Source organism: Dipodomys merriami, unplaced genomic scaffold (assembly GCF_024711535.1).
Source record: "Dipodomys merriami isolate MVZ:Mamm:240054 unplaced genomic scaffold, mDipMer1.0.p SCAF_8, whole genome shotgun sequence".
NCBI classification, from domain to species: domain Eukaryota; kingdom Metazoa; phylum Chordata; class Mammalia; order Rodentia; family Heteromyidae; genus Dipodomys; species Dipodomys merriami.
Window position 1 is genome coordinate 3,898,591 of NW_027206401.1, and position 15,638 is coordinate 3,914,228.

The window sequence follows — 15,638 nt, forward strand, 5'->3', positions numbered from 1 at the left end:
CAAGGCCAGCCTGGGCTACATAGCAAAACCCTGCCTCAGTACAAAGAAATAAATGGAAGCAACATTAGCCCCAGAAGAGGATGAGGCAGGAGATAAGAACTGGCACACCCCAGCAAACAGGATCTATGATTTTGCCCACTGTCTATGCATGTGTCTTATGAAGACATTTTAAAATAAATTTCACTTTGAAAAAGGAGATTTTTTTCAAATTTGACAACAGACATTATGTTGATTCTTCTATCATAAACTAGATATATATTTTGAGTTGTTTAGCCACTACTTTCACAAATTTCAGCAAATTAATTACAATCCATTTTACTTAATGGCAAATGTAATTTATGCGGAGACCAGTGACCTGTTGTCAGAAAGCCGGGAGTAAAATTAACAGGATAAACTAATTATTCTCTAGGACAGTTAAGCTTATAACATAACAAAAATTGTCAGGATCAGCCAACCAATAATCCCCTTCCAGAATGTGTGCTCCACTTTTAGAGGACGTAATAGACTGTGCTCTCTTAATAAGCAACTAAGGGATTAAGGTCAGTTTCCCAGTACCTGCTCCTTGTTTGATCTTTCTGGCTAAATCTTGGTTTAATTTGGAAAACTCAGTTGGGTTGAAATGTAGATTTTTGCCTATGTGTAACTGATTCTATTGCCTCCCTTGTCACTGCCGTATTAGCTCCTAGAGTGGCTCAAATTCTTCTCTTTCTTGTTTTGTCTGTCATGGGGCTTGAACTCAGCCTAGGCATTGTCCTGAGCTCTTTCTGCTCAAGGCTAGCACTCTACCACTTTGAGCCACAGCCCCACTTCTACTTTTATGGCGGCTCATCTAAGAGTCTCAAGGACTTTCCTGCCTGGGCTTGGCTTTGAACTGCTATCCTCAGATCTCAGCCTCTTGAGTAGCTACGATTACAGGCATGAGATACCAGCACCTGGCTGTGGCTCAAGCTATTCTGCCTTTGACAGGAAGAGCTCTGGATAAAGCTGGCATTTACACTACATAAGTCATCAGAGGAATGTTAATGTGTCCACATGCTCCCTGAGGAGGTGCCAGGTGAAGACTTCAGTAACTATGGTCTGGTTCACCATTCCTGTAACTTCATGATAGGATCAAATGCTGATTAGTTTCAAGTTAATTTTAAGTTATCTTACTCATAAAAACAAAGCAAATAGTAATATATAGAAAGGCCCTTTTATCTGAGTTCTTAGTCATTTAATCATCTATCTTTTGTGTGTGTGTGTGTGTGTGTGTGTGTGTGTGTGTGTGTGTGTGTGTGTGTGTGTGTGTGTGTGTGGTGGTGGTGGTGGTGGTGGTCGTGGGGCTTGAACTCTGGGCCTGGGCGCTGTCCCTGTGCTCTTCAGCTCAAGCCAGCACTCTACCACTTGAGCCATAGTACCACTTCCAGTTTTTTAGTGGTTTATTGGAGTCTCATGGACTTTCCTGCCTGGGCTGTCTTTGAATTGTGATCCTCAGATCTCAGCCTCCTGAGTAGCTAGGACTGCAGGCGTGAGCCACCAGCTCTGGGCTATCTACTTTCCTTTGGTGGTGAATATGAAAGAAATATGGAATGGGTGCAGATGAAGTAAATTACTTTTACCACATGAATTGGGGTTGAACAATCAAGCATGCTCCTGAGCATTTTTTATGGTCAAGATATTGGTAAAGCATCAAGGGAGTCAGAGAACAGAACATTCATATTCTCTATTTTGTAATAGCTCTTTTTGATGCACTTCTGAAATGCTTTTTTTCCCAAAGAAAATAGAAGATAATTTGATATATGTAAATCAGTGAGTATCTTTACAAACTAGTGAAATGATTGGCAAATAGTATATACTATTTGCTTATGGAACTTCAGCAGTAAATAAAGCATAGGCAGATTATTCATCTTTGTTGAAAATTTACTTACATTTGTCTATACTATCTATAACTATCCTTGTTTCTATGTCTGATTACTACATCATAAAACATTCAAAACTATTTTAAATTCAGTGTTAAATTCGAATAATTGCTGTGTTCATGCTAAAATATTTAGCAATGTGTCGTTTTGTTCCATTTCATAAAAATGCTATAGCTTTACCATGCCATATAGACTTTTAGAAAAATACAAAGTACAGGACATAGGTAATTTGGTAAAGAATTTATCATTTGTCTCAAAGACTATTAATTCATAGCTGCTTTAATTTAGAATAGACACTCAGAAATATAGTTCTCTGGGCTGGGAAAGTGGTTCAGGGGTAGAGTGCTTGCCTTGCATGCATGAGGCCCTGGGTTCGATTCCTCAGCACCACATAAGCAGAAAAAGCTGGAAGTGGCGCTGTGGCTCAAAGTGGTAGAGCGCTAGCCTTGAGCTGAAGAGCTGAAGGACATCGCCCAGGCCCAGAGTTCAGGTCCCACGACCGGCAAAAAAAAAAAAAAAAAAAAAGAAAAGAAATATAGTTTTCTATGGAGTTTCTCCTAAGTAAAAACCACAAAAGGAAGGTAGTTTGTGATGATGTCTTGTGTTCATTATTTTATTTGGCATTTATTATATAATCATATTTTTCTAGAATTACTTTCTCTAACTCATATTATGTTGATGACTTCAATGTGAATTGGTTTAGGAGTATCATTCTAAATTATAAATTATTTCTAGAACATAATTGTTTTCAATTTCCCCCCAAATGATAGTAACTTTGGTAAATAAATAAATGCCTGGATAATGACATATTAATTTTTTATTTAGTGTATGATTCTTCTGCATTCAGGAAAAACCTAAAAATTGGTCTACTTGCACAAGGCATCATACACAGGCATGCTGTATACTGACTGGTAGGAACCTCACAGTAAAATAATTAATAAATAAGCTGGTTTTATATGCAATGGAATAGGATAAAACAGGTAAACACATTTCCTCCAAGTGTTTCTGCTATTACAGATATGCATTACCAAAGAAAGACCATTCTACAAAATGGCTAATGGTAAAAAAAATCAAATATATGGGAGAAAAGGATATTAAAGAAACCCTGAAAAAAAAGCAACTTTGTAATAAAAGAAATTAACACAGTGAAAATAAATTCCTGAGTTTTAGAAATTAAGTACTGGAGTAAAAATATCTGAAAATATGATGGGAAGAAGTGTTCCAAGGAGATATAAAGTCCATAAATGCAGAGTAAAAACCATATTAATAAAAGACACTGCTATAATATACCCATTTTTGCAAGTAATTTATATGATCATTTTTATTTCCGCTTCATCTACTGCTGAAAGGTCACCTGGTAAAATAAAGTGAACTTTCTGAGTATGAATTAACAAGAAGAATTAGCTTCACTAACTTCTAAAGCAAATTACCACGCTAAAATAATTAAAACTTTGTGACATGGGCTAAAAATTTCTCACTAATGTCTCTGACTAATGCATGGTATTATAATACAAAACAGACAACACAGTGCGAAAACAAAACATTACTTAATAAACATTTTTGGTAAAACTGAATAGCTACCTGAACAGCAGTGTTTTGAGATCTTTCCATCATTTTGCTTTCTCAAATATTCATAACCACTAATTAAACATTTAAATGAGAATTACTCAGGATGGGCCAAAGAGTCATAATTTTAACTTTCCCATCTAATTTTCATTTCTGTTCGAAAACCACAGCCTCAGTTGGTTTCAATTCTTTCAACCCCTTCTTAACCGATTTAGCAGTGCAGGAGGCAGGACAAAATTTTAAACAGGTATTTCTGGTTTAAAAAAAAAAAGCAGAGAATAAACTTTTAAGGCTCTTGAGAACTCTCTACCCTTCCCTTGGTCCTCCTCAAGTGTTATGATACAGTCAGGAAAACTTTCCCCTGGAGGCTTCCCAGACCCCGACTCTTCAGGTCATCCAGGCCTGTATCCTCACAGCATCAACTTATACAAACAGCAGTGAGGTCACTCTTGCTATTAAATGAACTGAGAACTGGAGCTAAAAACTCCACCATCTTCACACTCCTGTGGCTAGTCTGAATTCCATATTAGGCCCAAATTGAATTTTCAAAAGTCTACATACGTGTATTACATCTATTTACTTGCATACAAAATCCAATTTACCCAGATATCTTTTATCTTTTATTAGCACGCATTTGGCTCTCCCTAAAATTGTGTGCTTGTGCACACACACACACGTGTTAATGTCTGTGTGTTTTACTGAATATTGAACTCTTGCAAGTATTCTACCACCTTGAGTCATACTAATGGTCATTTTGTGTGCTTTTAGTTTGTTTTTAAGATAGGGTATCATGCTCAATTTGTCCAAATTGGTCTCAAACCATGATTCTCCTTACCTCCATCTTTCTAGCAGGTGGGATTACAGCTACCACAGCTAGACTTTAAAATCTTTTATGGAAACATTTGCTGCTTATATTTTAAATAATAATAATTTATTCAGAGTCTGTGTCTTAGGGCCTCTCTCTTTCTCTTTCTCTGTCTCTCTCTCTCTGTATCTCACAGCGAGTTAGTTGAAACTGCTTGAGAAACACATTTTATAGCTACATAAATTCTCAAGACAGGTGTCAAGTCAGTAGCCACCTTTGCTTCGGTCTACCAGAGTCAAGGCTGTTTAACGAAATAGGAAGGTTACACAAAATTCTCATGCATGGAGTGGAACCACTTCCCTATGCTTTGAATCGTTACCTGGCGATGGTATCGAGAGTATCTTACTTTTTATTGTCACCGGCAATGGGAATGACACGTGCGCTGTATTCCTGGAGCTAAAACTTGAGGTTTGTACCTGGCTGACTTGGCTTAAGGCCGAGGCACTGTCAGGTGCCGAGGCTGCGGGAGCGTGAGTGAGCGCGGTAACCGAGCTGCGGGAGCGTGAGTGAGCGCGGTAACGGAGCTGCGGGAGCGTGAGTGAGCGCGGTAACCGAGCTGCGGGAGCGTGAGTGAGCGCGGTAACCGAGCTGCGGGAGCGTGAGTGAGCGCGGTAACCGAGCTGCGGGAGCGTGAGTGAGCGCGGTAACCCAGTGAGTGAGGGGTGGCTCCCGGCCGAGTGTCGGCTCAGGCCCGCTGGGCCGGGGTCTGCGGGCTCTGGGACGGAGCCCGGGCTGCGTGGCCGGAGGCGGGGCCGTGAAGGGCGGTGCTCCCGCAGCCCGGGCCGCGGGACGGTGCTTGTAAACTGGGCGCGCACGCCGCCCACCCAGGGCTGTCTGGCCGCCACTTCCGGCCAGACGCCCCGGGACACGGGGCCCACCAACCTCTCCAGCTCGATCCCCCGGTTCGACACGAGGGCGCTCAACGGAGGAAGGTCACTTACGACTGAGTTTTTCATCATGGCTTTGACTGTGAAGCCCTCAGACACCAGAGCATGCGGCTGGTGCACCGGGAGCGGCTGCGGGGCCAGCAGCTTGGTCCTCTTCGGCATCTTGTCGGGGCATTTGTTTAAGCTCAGGGTCTCCTTCTCTGCCACCATCTTCCTAAAAAACTGTCTCGTTGTTACCAAAAAAGTGTCGTCAGGACCAGTGGGGTTTTCGGATGTGAGAAGGAGTTGGGGGAAAAACGTAGGAAGGCGCGGTGCTGGTAGAAGTTCGCCCCGCGCGGTGCCCAGGTCGGTCCCGGTGTTTGGCAGCTCCGAGGTGAGGGGAGTTGAGGGGAGGGGAGGGGCGGGAAAAAGGCCGGATCGCGACTAGAGCTGCAACAAGCTTCCAAAGGCAAGCCTCCCGGTTGCTAGGCGACTCGTCAACATTGCCGGGGAATAGTCCCGCCCCTTCGTGACGCGCGTTTCCTGGGCCTGAAGCCGGAAAGGGCGGCGGTCGGCGGCGCCTTGAGGAGAAACTGCGCGTTAAAACTACGACTCCCAGGAGGCGCCGGGACGGCCGCGCATGCGTATTGCGCCTGCCGCACGCGCGCGGGAGGGGCGGCCCGGACGACTTCTCCCTGAGAGAACCGCTGGTGGCGGCGCGGGCGAGCGCCAGCGCGCCTAGGCCCTGCTCGCCCAGCCGCTGCCACCTGCAGTGACCATGATAGGTACGTGAGTGCCCGCCCGGTACCGCCTCTGCGCCGCCCCGCGCCGTCTGCGGCGCCGCGCCGCGCCTCCGGTCGAGCGGGACCCTCGGGGCCCGCGGGTGCCACCTGTCAGTCAGCGACCAGGCGACCGGGTCGGCGCCGCCCCGGCCCGCGCCGCGGGGCCGCCCCCGGCCTTCGCGGGCCCCGCGTCCGGCTCCCCGCGGAGCCCCGGGGCGCAAGTGTGTGTTTCCACAGAGCTCGTTCCCACCCGGGACCCCTCGTCAGGGAAACCGGCGCGTGACACTGCACCCCCACGGGCCGTCGCCGCTCCCGCCCCCGAGCCAGGCTCCTCCCCCGTCCCCACCCCCAGCTCCCCGGGGTAGGCTCCCCAGTCCCCCCCCCACGAGCCAGGCTCCTCCCCCCCCGTCCCCCGGCTCGGCTCCCCCATCCCCACCTCCAGCACCCCGGGTTAGGCTCCCCCGTCCCCGGCTCTGCTCCCCCATCCCCACCTCCAGCACCCCGGGTTAGGCTCCCCCGTCCCCGGCTCTGCTCCCCCATCCCCACCCCCAGCACCCCGGGTTAGGCTCCTCCGTCGCCCCTCCCCCCCCGAGCCGGGCTCCTCCCCCCGTCCCCGTCCCCCGGCTCGGCTCCCCCATCCCCACCCCCAGCACCCCGGGTTAGGCTCCCCCTGCCCCCCCACCCCCTGGGCTAGGCTCCCCCCCCCGTCCCCCTGCTCGGCTCCCCCGTCCCCACCCCTACCACCCCGGGCTAGGCTTTCCCCCCTCCCCCCGTTCCCCTCTTGCCCCCCCACCACGAGCCAGGCTCCTCCCCCCCGTCCTTGAGCCGGGCTACCCCACTCCACGCTATGCTCCCCCTCCTCCCCCTCCCCCCCAGGCTCACCCTCCCCCCCCAGGCTCACCCTCCCCCCCATGCCCTGCCCCCGGGCCAGGCCCCCCCTCCACCACCTCCCTGGCCAGGCTTTCCCACCTTTCAGTTTCCCCCAAGCCGGCTTGGTCCTCAGTCTTCAGGGTGAAAGGTAGATTGGGACCAGCTGCCTCTTCCCAGAAACTCTGGAAAGCATTATTCTGGTTAGAATCAAAAGAAGTCCTGCCACAAGGGTTTACATTTTTTCCATCCTTGGTAGCTCTCCTTGAAATCTCTTCTCAAGATCTGAGATGGAAAGAATAAATAGGAGTAAATAATAGCAAAGGTGACATCTTTTACCTTTTGCATCTAGCTACAGTTCTTCGAGTATAATTTTGGAAGTGGTTTGTTAGTTGTGAGATAAAAAAATGAGCAAAGATCATCTTCCAGGGTTATTATGCTAAGTTAATTTTAGAATTTCCCCCTTGAAAAATTACTAAAAATATGTGGTTAAGGAAACATAGATGTTAGGATGTTTAATTATTTCAAAGACTTGCTGCAGATATTGTGTGGAAGTGAGCTTGTTTGGGGATTATTTCTAACAAGTGTCACAAGATTTTTGATGACAGCAAGCACATTTGCAGTCACGTGTGGTCTCTCCAGATGACAAGGGAGAGACAGATTTTTTTGGGGGGGGGGGTCCGGTCGTGGGGCCTGAACTCTGGGGCCTGGGTGCCGTCCCTCAGCTCTTCAGCTCAAGGCTAGCGCTCTACCACTTGAGCCATAGCACACTTCTGGCTTTTTTTCTGCTTATGTGGTGCTAAGGAATCGAACCCAGGGCCTCATGCATGCAAGGCAAGCTCTTTACCACTGAGCCACCTTCCCAGCCGGAGAGGCAGATTTTTAAGATATGTGTCTTATGCATTGAAGACACTTCTGAAATCTGCTTTAACTTGTGAAATGAAGTTAAATAGTAAAACTATTTAACTCACTATGAGGGGAGGGGTCTGCCAGTTAACTAATGCAGCAATGATGAAACCTATGGATATTACCCAACTTTCCTTCTAGCATGGTATGTCTTTCATGAGTGAATTGATAGTTATCAAATTAAGAGAAAACTATAGTTTATTGAGACTCTTAAGTTATATATATATATATTTATAATATTATAATATAATACCTAATCATTATATATACATAATATGATTCACTTATCAACATAAACTTGAACTAAATCGGAGAAGAGATTCATTTTCAAAATCCACACAATATTTTATAAGAAAAAACTATGCCTTATTTTGAAGACAAACAATTTAGTGTAATTTATCTTAATCTAGATTTGGTATAAAGTTATATCAGTAACTGAAGACCAGACATTATAAATTATAAATTAATATAATAAATTACAAATTAATATAATATATGGTTATGTAAATAACTCAGATGATAGACCCTTTTTAGATTTATATAGATTTTCAAGAAGGAAGAACTGTGATATTTACATTTCATCATGCTGATAATAACATGGAAAAGGCATGTTTTTAGAAGGTGTTCTTTTTCTTTAGCTATTGTTTTACCTATAAAAGTAGATAAAAGCCACATGGACAATGTACAATAAATTGCCTTATTCAACTAGTTGTATTGCCTAATTCCGTCAATGGACACATTTTTTTTTCCTGTTGTATCCTGGACATGTATTACAGTTAGCAGCTCAAAAACTATCTCTTGTCCTCCTGTGTGCAAGATCCAGGGATATCTTAGAGTGGCAGAAGGAAAGATGCAGGATGGCTTGTCAAAGACTATCTGGGACCACTTTTAATAAACATTTGAACTGGACCTGAGTATGTTGATCAGTGTCAAGACAGGTGAATGTGAGAGCAAGTCAACAGAAATAGAGACTGATTGCTGTTTTGTAACTAAACCTTGGAGCCAGGAAACAAAGATGTCATATATAGTCTTTACTCAGTCATCATCTGGAGACTAGAATATCTAGGGATTATTTCTTCTATGGATGGGAGGGCTACTACCTGGACCCCTTCCTACCGTGCTCTCCCTAGTTGCTACATCCTCCTAGTGTGGATAATACTTTTATACTTCATTTAAATCCTTTCCTTTTATGGAGAATCCTAAAGATTAGTTTCTTGGAAAATCATAGTTTAAAAATATTTCTTTATGTTAAAAATGTAATTGTAATAGTGACATTGAACATTGTTCTAAATGCTATATAGCTTTAGATGTTAATATTCTTAAAGTACATGCATATATGCATTCATACATACATACATACAATGGTGAAGTAAAATTATTAGATTTTTTAGTTCAAATTCACTGTCTTAAGATGGATGCTTTGCTCACACCTGTAATCCTAGCTACTCCGGTAGATGAGATGTGAGGATGGAGGTTCAAAGCCAGCTTTGACAGACAAGTCCTGGATACTCTTTGCTCCAATTAATCCATAAAAAGTCAGAAGTGGAGGTATGGTTCAAGTGATAGAGTGCCAGCCATGAGTTTAAAAGGCCAGCAAGAGCACCAGATCCTGAGTTCAAACCCCAGTTCCAGCGTACACACAAAACATTATATAGCTTATACTTTAAAAATGTTTTCAGGGAGCTGGGAAGGTGGCTAGGTGGTAGAGCGTTTGCTTTGCAAGCATGAGGGCCTGGGTTCGATTCCTCAGCACCACATAAGCAAAAAGAAAAAAAGCCGAAGTGGCGCTGTGCCTCAAGTGGTAGAGCGCTAGCCTTGAGCTGAAGAGCTTGAGGGACAGTGTCCAGGCCCAGAGTTCAAGCTCCACAACCGGACCCCCCCCCCCAAAAAAAAATGTTTTCAGGCTAGAGGTATATTTGAGACGTAGAGTGCCTGCTAATATGCTCAAGGCCTTGTGTTCAATCTCTAGCACTATGAGAAAAAAAAGTGAAAGAAAGAAGGAAGGAAGGAAATATTTGCTTGATTAAAATAGTAATAATATTTTCTTTACCTTGTCTAACATAATATCTCTTAATTTACACCTCCTGTGTGTACAGATATACAGTAATTATTGCTCTAGACTTGTATTTTATGACACCAATTATGTAGAAAAAACTTCAATAAGTGAGCATTCCGTGGCTTTAGTGCCTTTCAGTGTACATGCTGCACAGCTGTCCTAGTGACTACCCTCTGTGACAAGATGATCAGTGTGACACGCCAACAAGTCTTTTTATTGGCTCCTTCTTTAGGGATATATTTTAGTTGTAAAATAAGCTTTTAAAATATCTGCTCCTTACTTGTTTTGTAAAGTTAGTTTTACAAAAACAGACCCCCCAAACCAGACATTTTTACAGAAACAGGACTGAGTGTTTACTGTGTACTCAGACCTGCTTTCAGTGCTAAGGGCACCAGCATCAAGAAAACAAAAAGTTCCCTCATGAGGGTGCAGTCTAGCTTTACTGTTAGATTGGCCCACATCAAACTGTTTTAACGCTTGTAGGTAGTACATTTTAAAGTTTGCATTTATATTTCTAGTGGAATATACATGTATTGCTGCTTGTTATTTTAATAACTTTAACTGAAAGCAACTCAAGGTCTACATAACCTAAAGCTTCTGTTTATGATTAGGTCACAAAATAGCTTCTATTAAACTTTTGTGTAGAACATTTCATGTAATTATATACAGTTTTCTTTTGGGTTCAAAGGTTTAAAAATGTTCTATGCCCTTTACAATTTTGGCCTCATTTCTGAATACTTTTTTTTTTTTGTAGTCCAAAGCTTCATTGCTTGAAGAAAATGATACAATGGAAGTACTTTGTATTAAGATATGCAAATCCATTCCTACCTCCGAAGCTTCTTTGAAAAATGAAAAAAAGGGATAAGAAAGTAAAAGTTCTTAACTTCGAAATGCTTCATATTCATGAAGCAGTCTCAATGCAAAATACTTTATTCTCTTAGCTTTCAGTTCTTTGATCAATGAAAATTGTTTCTTACCTGCTGTTTCTTTAGCCTTTAATTGCAGCCCAGTGCTTATTCAATGTTTCTGTTTTAATTTGCATTTAATGAGCTCATTTTAAATGTTTCTTTGTAGTAATCTGAATGGTTTTTCTTTAAAGTTGTGTATTACTAAAGAAAGAGACTTACCTGAATGTTGGCTGATTTATGTTGCAGCTCACCCCATCACTTATTTACTTCACCACATAGGAGAAAGTCTTGGTTAAAAGGAATTTAGTAATAAGACTGCTTCCTGTAGCAGTTTCCTGATTATCTAGGACTTTTTATCAGGCTAAAGGCTTTCTTACATGAATTAATTGGTTTCAATTAACAATAATAATTTCAGCATCAATTTGTTCTGAGGTTCTGTATTAGGTAGTGTTGGGCAGAATGGGCAGTATATATGAATAGCAATTTGATTTTTCATTCTCTTCTTTTCTTATCCAGTTTTCTCAGATTTGGACTTCCTTCCTCTCTGTTGTGCTCTTGGAAATACCATTCATCCCTTCCAGATCCATTTCAAATGACACCTACTTTATAGGAAGTTTTTCTTAAGGTCTCCCTATGTTACTTTTTACCCACTTTTTAGTATAAATACATTAGAATGACTAAGATTTTTTCTGCACTCTTTATTTGTTGCGTATTTTCATGGTATAAGTTTATAAAAGGAAGCACTGGAGAGTACAGTTAATAGAGCTGGGCCAATCCACCCATTTCCCAGTGGTGCCGTTTGAGTTGTCTTAGAGACACAAGCATGCATTAACTAGGAGAAAGAATCCTCTCAGAAGGAAGGAAAGACATGTGCAGAGCATGGAGAAGAGGGTTAAGAATGGTGTGAAGAACGATGCTGAGGCAGAAGGGCACATTATATAAGCCATGACAAGGAGGCTGTGTTTAGATTGGGTGATAAGGAGGCTCACTGATTCATTCTTTAGAAAAGAGCCCTATGAACAGATGACATTTTAGAAAGATGGCTATGGCAATTTAGAAGTATCCAGAAGTTTAGGCATGGTATTAATAGCTTTATTATTATTATTATTTTGTCAGTCCTGGGTTTTGTTGCTTTCCCTGAGCTTCTTTTTTTGCTCATAGGTAGCACTCTACCACTTCCAGCTTTTTGGTAGTTTATTGGGGTAAGAGTCTCACAGACTTACTTGCCCCAGCTGGCTTTGAATGGTGATCCTCAGATCGCAGCCTCCTAAGTAGTTAGGATTACAGGTAAGAGCCTCTGGTGCCCCAGCTTACCAATAGCTTTTATTAGTCAAATACAATCTTCCACTGACATGATAGAGTGTGAGTAACAGATGATTTTCATTCAGGTACTGACATTGATTTGAGATGGCCTCTGGTCAAGCACTATATTTCTAAAAATATTCTTGTTTTTAAAAATGCATTGATATTCTTCATTGACAGGCATACTTTTAATGTTACGGAAGAGTTAAATGATTCAGTAGCTCCTTCTTTGACATGTAGCATACGGTGCTTAGGGTTTTCTTTGTAGTGTCACTGCAGATAGAGTTCCTTCCTCTTAGATACCTGCATGACTTACCTGCTTCACCACATATTGAGACCATTCTTGGACAAATGTTCATGTTTTCCACAGTACTGATTGTTTTTTTATTTTTTTCCAATTTACTTTTACTATAATACTTGGACAGTCTTCAAGGTTAGAGTCTTTGACATTAGCAAAAAGGAAAATCTGTTTCACAAGTTGCAATCTTACCAAGTCTATAAACCTTCACCCACATCATCAAGTGAAGAATAAAAAAATTGAGGGTTAGGGAATTAATATCGGTGTCCTGTTTATGTCCTGTTTTATTATTTATTCATATTGTTAAATGTTCCTAGAATTTCAGTGCATAAATATGATGAGCTGAGATGGAGCCCTTTGTAACTGCATAGTAATTTTTAAAGATTATTATACTTTCAGAGTAGATCCATTCTCCAGATCACAGAATGGTAGAAATTGGACACTTGAAAAATCACTCTGTATTCATGAACTAGAGCACTCGAATTGGAGAGTTGTAGTATCTGAGTTTGAATACACACCTGTGCTCCCGCCCTTCCCTTCCTTCATTTCTCTCTCCCATATTCCTTGATTTCCCCAGAAGCTGGAGTTTCCACATTTCATTCTTTAGCTCACAGACACATCTGCAGTTGGAAGCAGGCAGACTGGGCACTGTCTTCATTAGGTAGTCACTTTCTTTTCATGTCCTTGGAGTTACCACAGGACTTGACTACTGGTACACTGTGGGGCTTGAGGTGGTCTCAAGAGAGGAGTGACTGAAGCAGAGCAGATTATGACCATGGCACCTGCTTATTACACTCCCTTTCTGCCTGGGTAATCTTTGTGGCCCCAGGCTCTGCATTCTATGTCCAGAGGAATTTAGTCCTGGCCACAATTTTATTTTTCTCTGAAGCAGAGTTTTGAAGAGTAATAAATTGTGAGCCACTGGAGGGCTGGTCAACAGTTTAGGTATGCCTAGAAACTTAAAAATGTTTAAATAATGTTATATGCTCTAGATCAAACTGTGAACTCATCTTCCTTTTTCCTAAAGTCCTTTCTCATTCTCTGGTGAGTCTCCAGAGAGTGAGATGTGCAGTCTTAAGCACAGGCCAGAAAGCATTCTCTAAGGTGCTGCTCAGCTGGGCCTCTGACCACAGACAGCTTACACTGCATAAGGTCATTGGCATCCATCATGTTTGGATAATATGACAGCTCCTCAAGGTGCTCTTACATAAAGATGCTGGAGTGTATGGTGTTATGAGGGAATTATAAGTGTCTTGCTGTGCATTTAATTTAGGTATAATCTAAATATGTAGTGTGAACAGAAAGTGTTGTAGTATATACGGATATTTGCCAATATCCATGATTGTTCATTTAGGAATCTGTAAGATGCCCAGTGGGGTTGTTAAGGGATTTCTTCTCTAGGGCTTTATTTTCTTTATTGTCTGTTTTGTTTGTTTTATGTTTCATGGATTAAATCTCCTGTTTCTCATGATATGCAAATGTTTTATGTTTCGTGGATTGAATCTCCTGTTTCTCATGATATGCAATGTTTCTGTGGTGTATCTTCATTTTTCTCATTATCTTGATATCAGAGAAGTCACCAAATACCTTATTCAGTGTATGATGCTAAAGTTTTATACCACATCCTTCTGCTTGCATCTATATACTGGTAATTTATAGGAATTTCAGTGTAATTTCAAACACTTGTTTTGGTGGTAGGAGAGCAGTTCAGGAATAACTTCCTTAATGGATCAAGTCATTCTTTTCACAGTTCTTCCTTGTATATAACTTTATTAGAAATATCTGACTTCTGTCCAAAAGAATTCAAATTATGCAGGTAAAGTTAGGGAAGTGATTATAATGTCATTTGAGATCAGGTACATAAAGGATGTTTTTTTTTTTTTCTTGAAGAAATAATGAGAGGTTGGAGGTGTGGCTCATTTAGTAGAACACTAGCTAATTAGTGAAAGTGGCAGGTACTGAGTTCAAGTCCCTGTCTTGGACAACCCCCCTCAAAAAAATCATGATAGAATGATAAACATTAATAGTGAAGGGCTGATAAATATGTATGAATAATTGAGAAAAGAGTTCATTAAAAAGTATGATAACAACAGTCACCAATAAATGAAACTAGGTAGTATTAGGTGCCATTTACTTATGTAAAAATATTAGGAAGTACATGCCAAAATTACTATATTTATTTTGTGAAATTATTTTTTATTTCTGTGTTTTTCAAGATCTTTAGCATTAAGCATATAATATTTTGGAAATATCAAGAAATAATATATATGGAGTAACTTTAGGAATGAATGAATGCATCATTGTAATATCAATCAACCTGAATATACTTGTATATAAATTTTTAGTGGCAGCATTCTATAATTAATGTCACAGTATTCTAAAAAATAATCTATAGAACCATAATTTCACTTTCTTATAGCGTTATATTTTTAATATTATATACATGAAAGCATAGCTCAGCTACTATGTTAGTGTTGCTGTAACAAATTACAGATTTGGTGCCTTAAAATAATACACATTTATCCTGTTACAGTTCTTGAGGATAAAGGTCCAAAATGAGTATTAAGCTGCAAAAATCAATGCCTTGATAGAGCTGTTCCCTTCTGCAAGCTCAGTAGAGGATCCCTTGTCACTGGGGAAGTGCAGGAAATGGTTTGCTTCTGGCCCCATGACTAAACTCTCTCTTTCTGTGGTCACAGCGCCCCTTCCTTCTTCTATAAGAACATTGTGATTACATTTATTTAGGAAAATACCTCATCTCCAGATCCATAGTGTAATCACATCTGCAAAGTTTTTATTTAGCACATAAGAGAACATGCAGAGGTTTCAAGGGCTAGGATGTGAACATTTGGTGGAGGCATTATTCAGTCCATCATGGCTAGCAGTAATGCTTCTCCATTTGAAAGCATGGTTGGTAAGTGCCTTGGGATGGAGGAAGGATGACAGATGGCATATACTGAACTGACAGCAATACTACTTATTTTTTTCCCTTTTGGAGATCATTTAAAGGTAATGTATTGTTGCTATAAAGGATTGTTTTGTCATTTACTTTTTCATGGACTAGTTGATGAAGGTGGCCAAGGACATAGCTTACTTTTCAAACTCCTTTTCCCAGGTGGTAAAAGAACATGTGGATATACTTCTGGACTGAAATAGTGAATTACAGCTGGGTAATTTGATATACCAGGTTGCTAATTTGTATCCTGTAGAGAGAAGGAAGCTTTGTTATATTTTTGACAGGAAATATGACTATGTAACAACAGATGATCAGACAAAGAAGGAGCAAATAACCATTTTCTGATTTGAGAATATTAGACATTTAAT

General features: G+C 41.5%; 2 protein-coding genes across 4 annotated transcripts in view; one reads left to right on the forward strand and one right to left on the reverse strand.

Moving 5' to 3' along the window:
* Pacrg (parkin coregulated) overlaps window positions 1–5,636 on the reverse strand; it is a 376,899-nt gene extending 371,263 nt beyond the window's left edge. Inside the window, exon 1 of the mRNA XM_070010826.1 lies at window positions 5,271–5,636. Within this exon, the coding sequence (XP_069866927.1) occupies window positions 5,271–5,426 (156 nt within the window). The 5' untranslated portion in view covers window positions 5,427–5,636. The remainder of the gene's footprint in view (window positions 1–5,270) is intronic.
* Window positions 5,637–5,880: 244 nt separating this feature from the next.
* Window positions 5,881–15,638, forward strand: part of Prkn (parkin RBR E3 ubiquitin protein ligase) — a 978,959-nt gene continuing 969,201 nt past the window's right edge. For all 3 annotated transcript variants that reach the window (XR_011369410.1, XM_070010824.1, XM_070010825.1), the window contains exon 1: window positions 5,881–5,980. Coding sequence is in view for 2 of the 3 variants with exons in the window: in XM_070010824.1 (XP_069866925.1) it covers window positions 5,974–5,980 (7 nt within the window). In the remaining variant the exon portion in view is untranslated. The remainder of the gene's footprint in view (window positions 5,981–15,638) is intronic.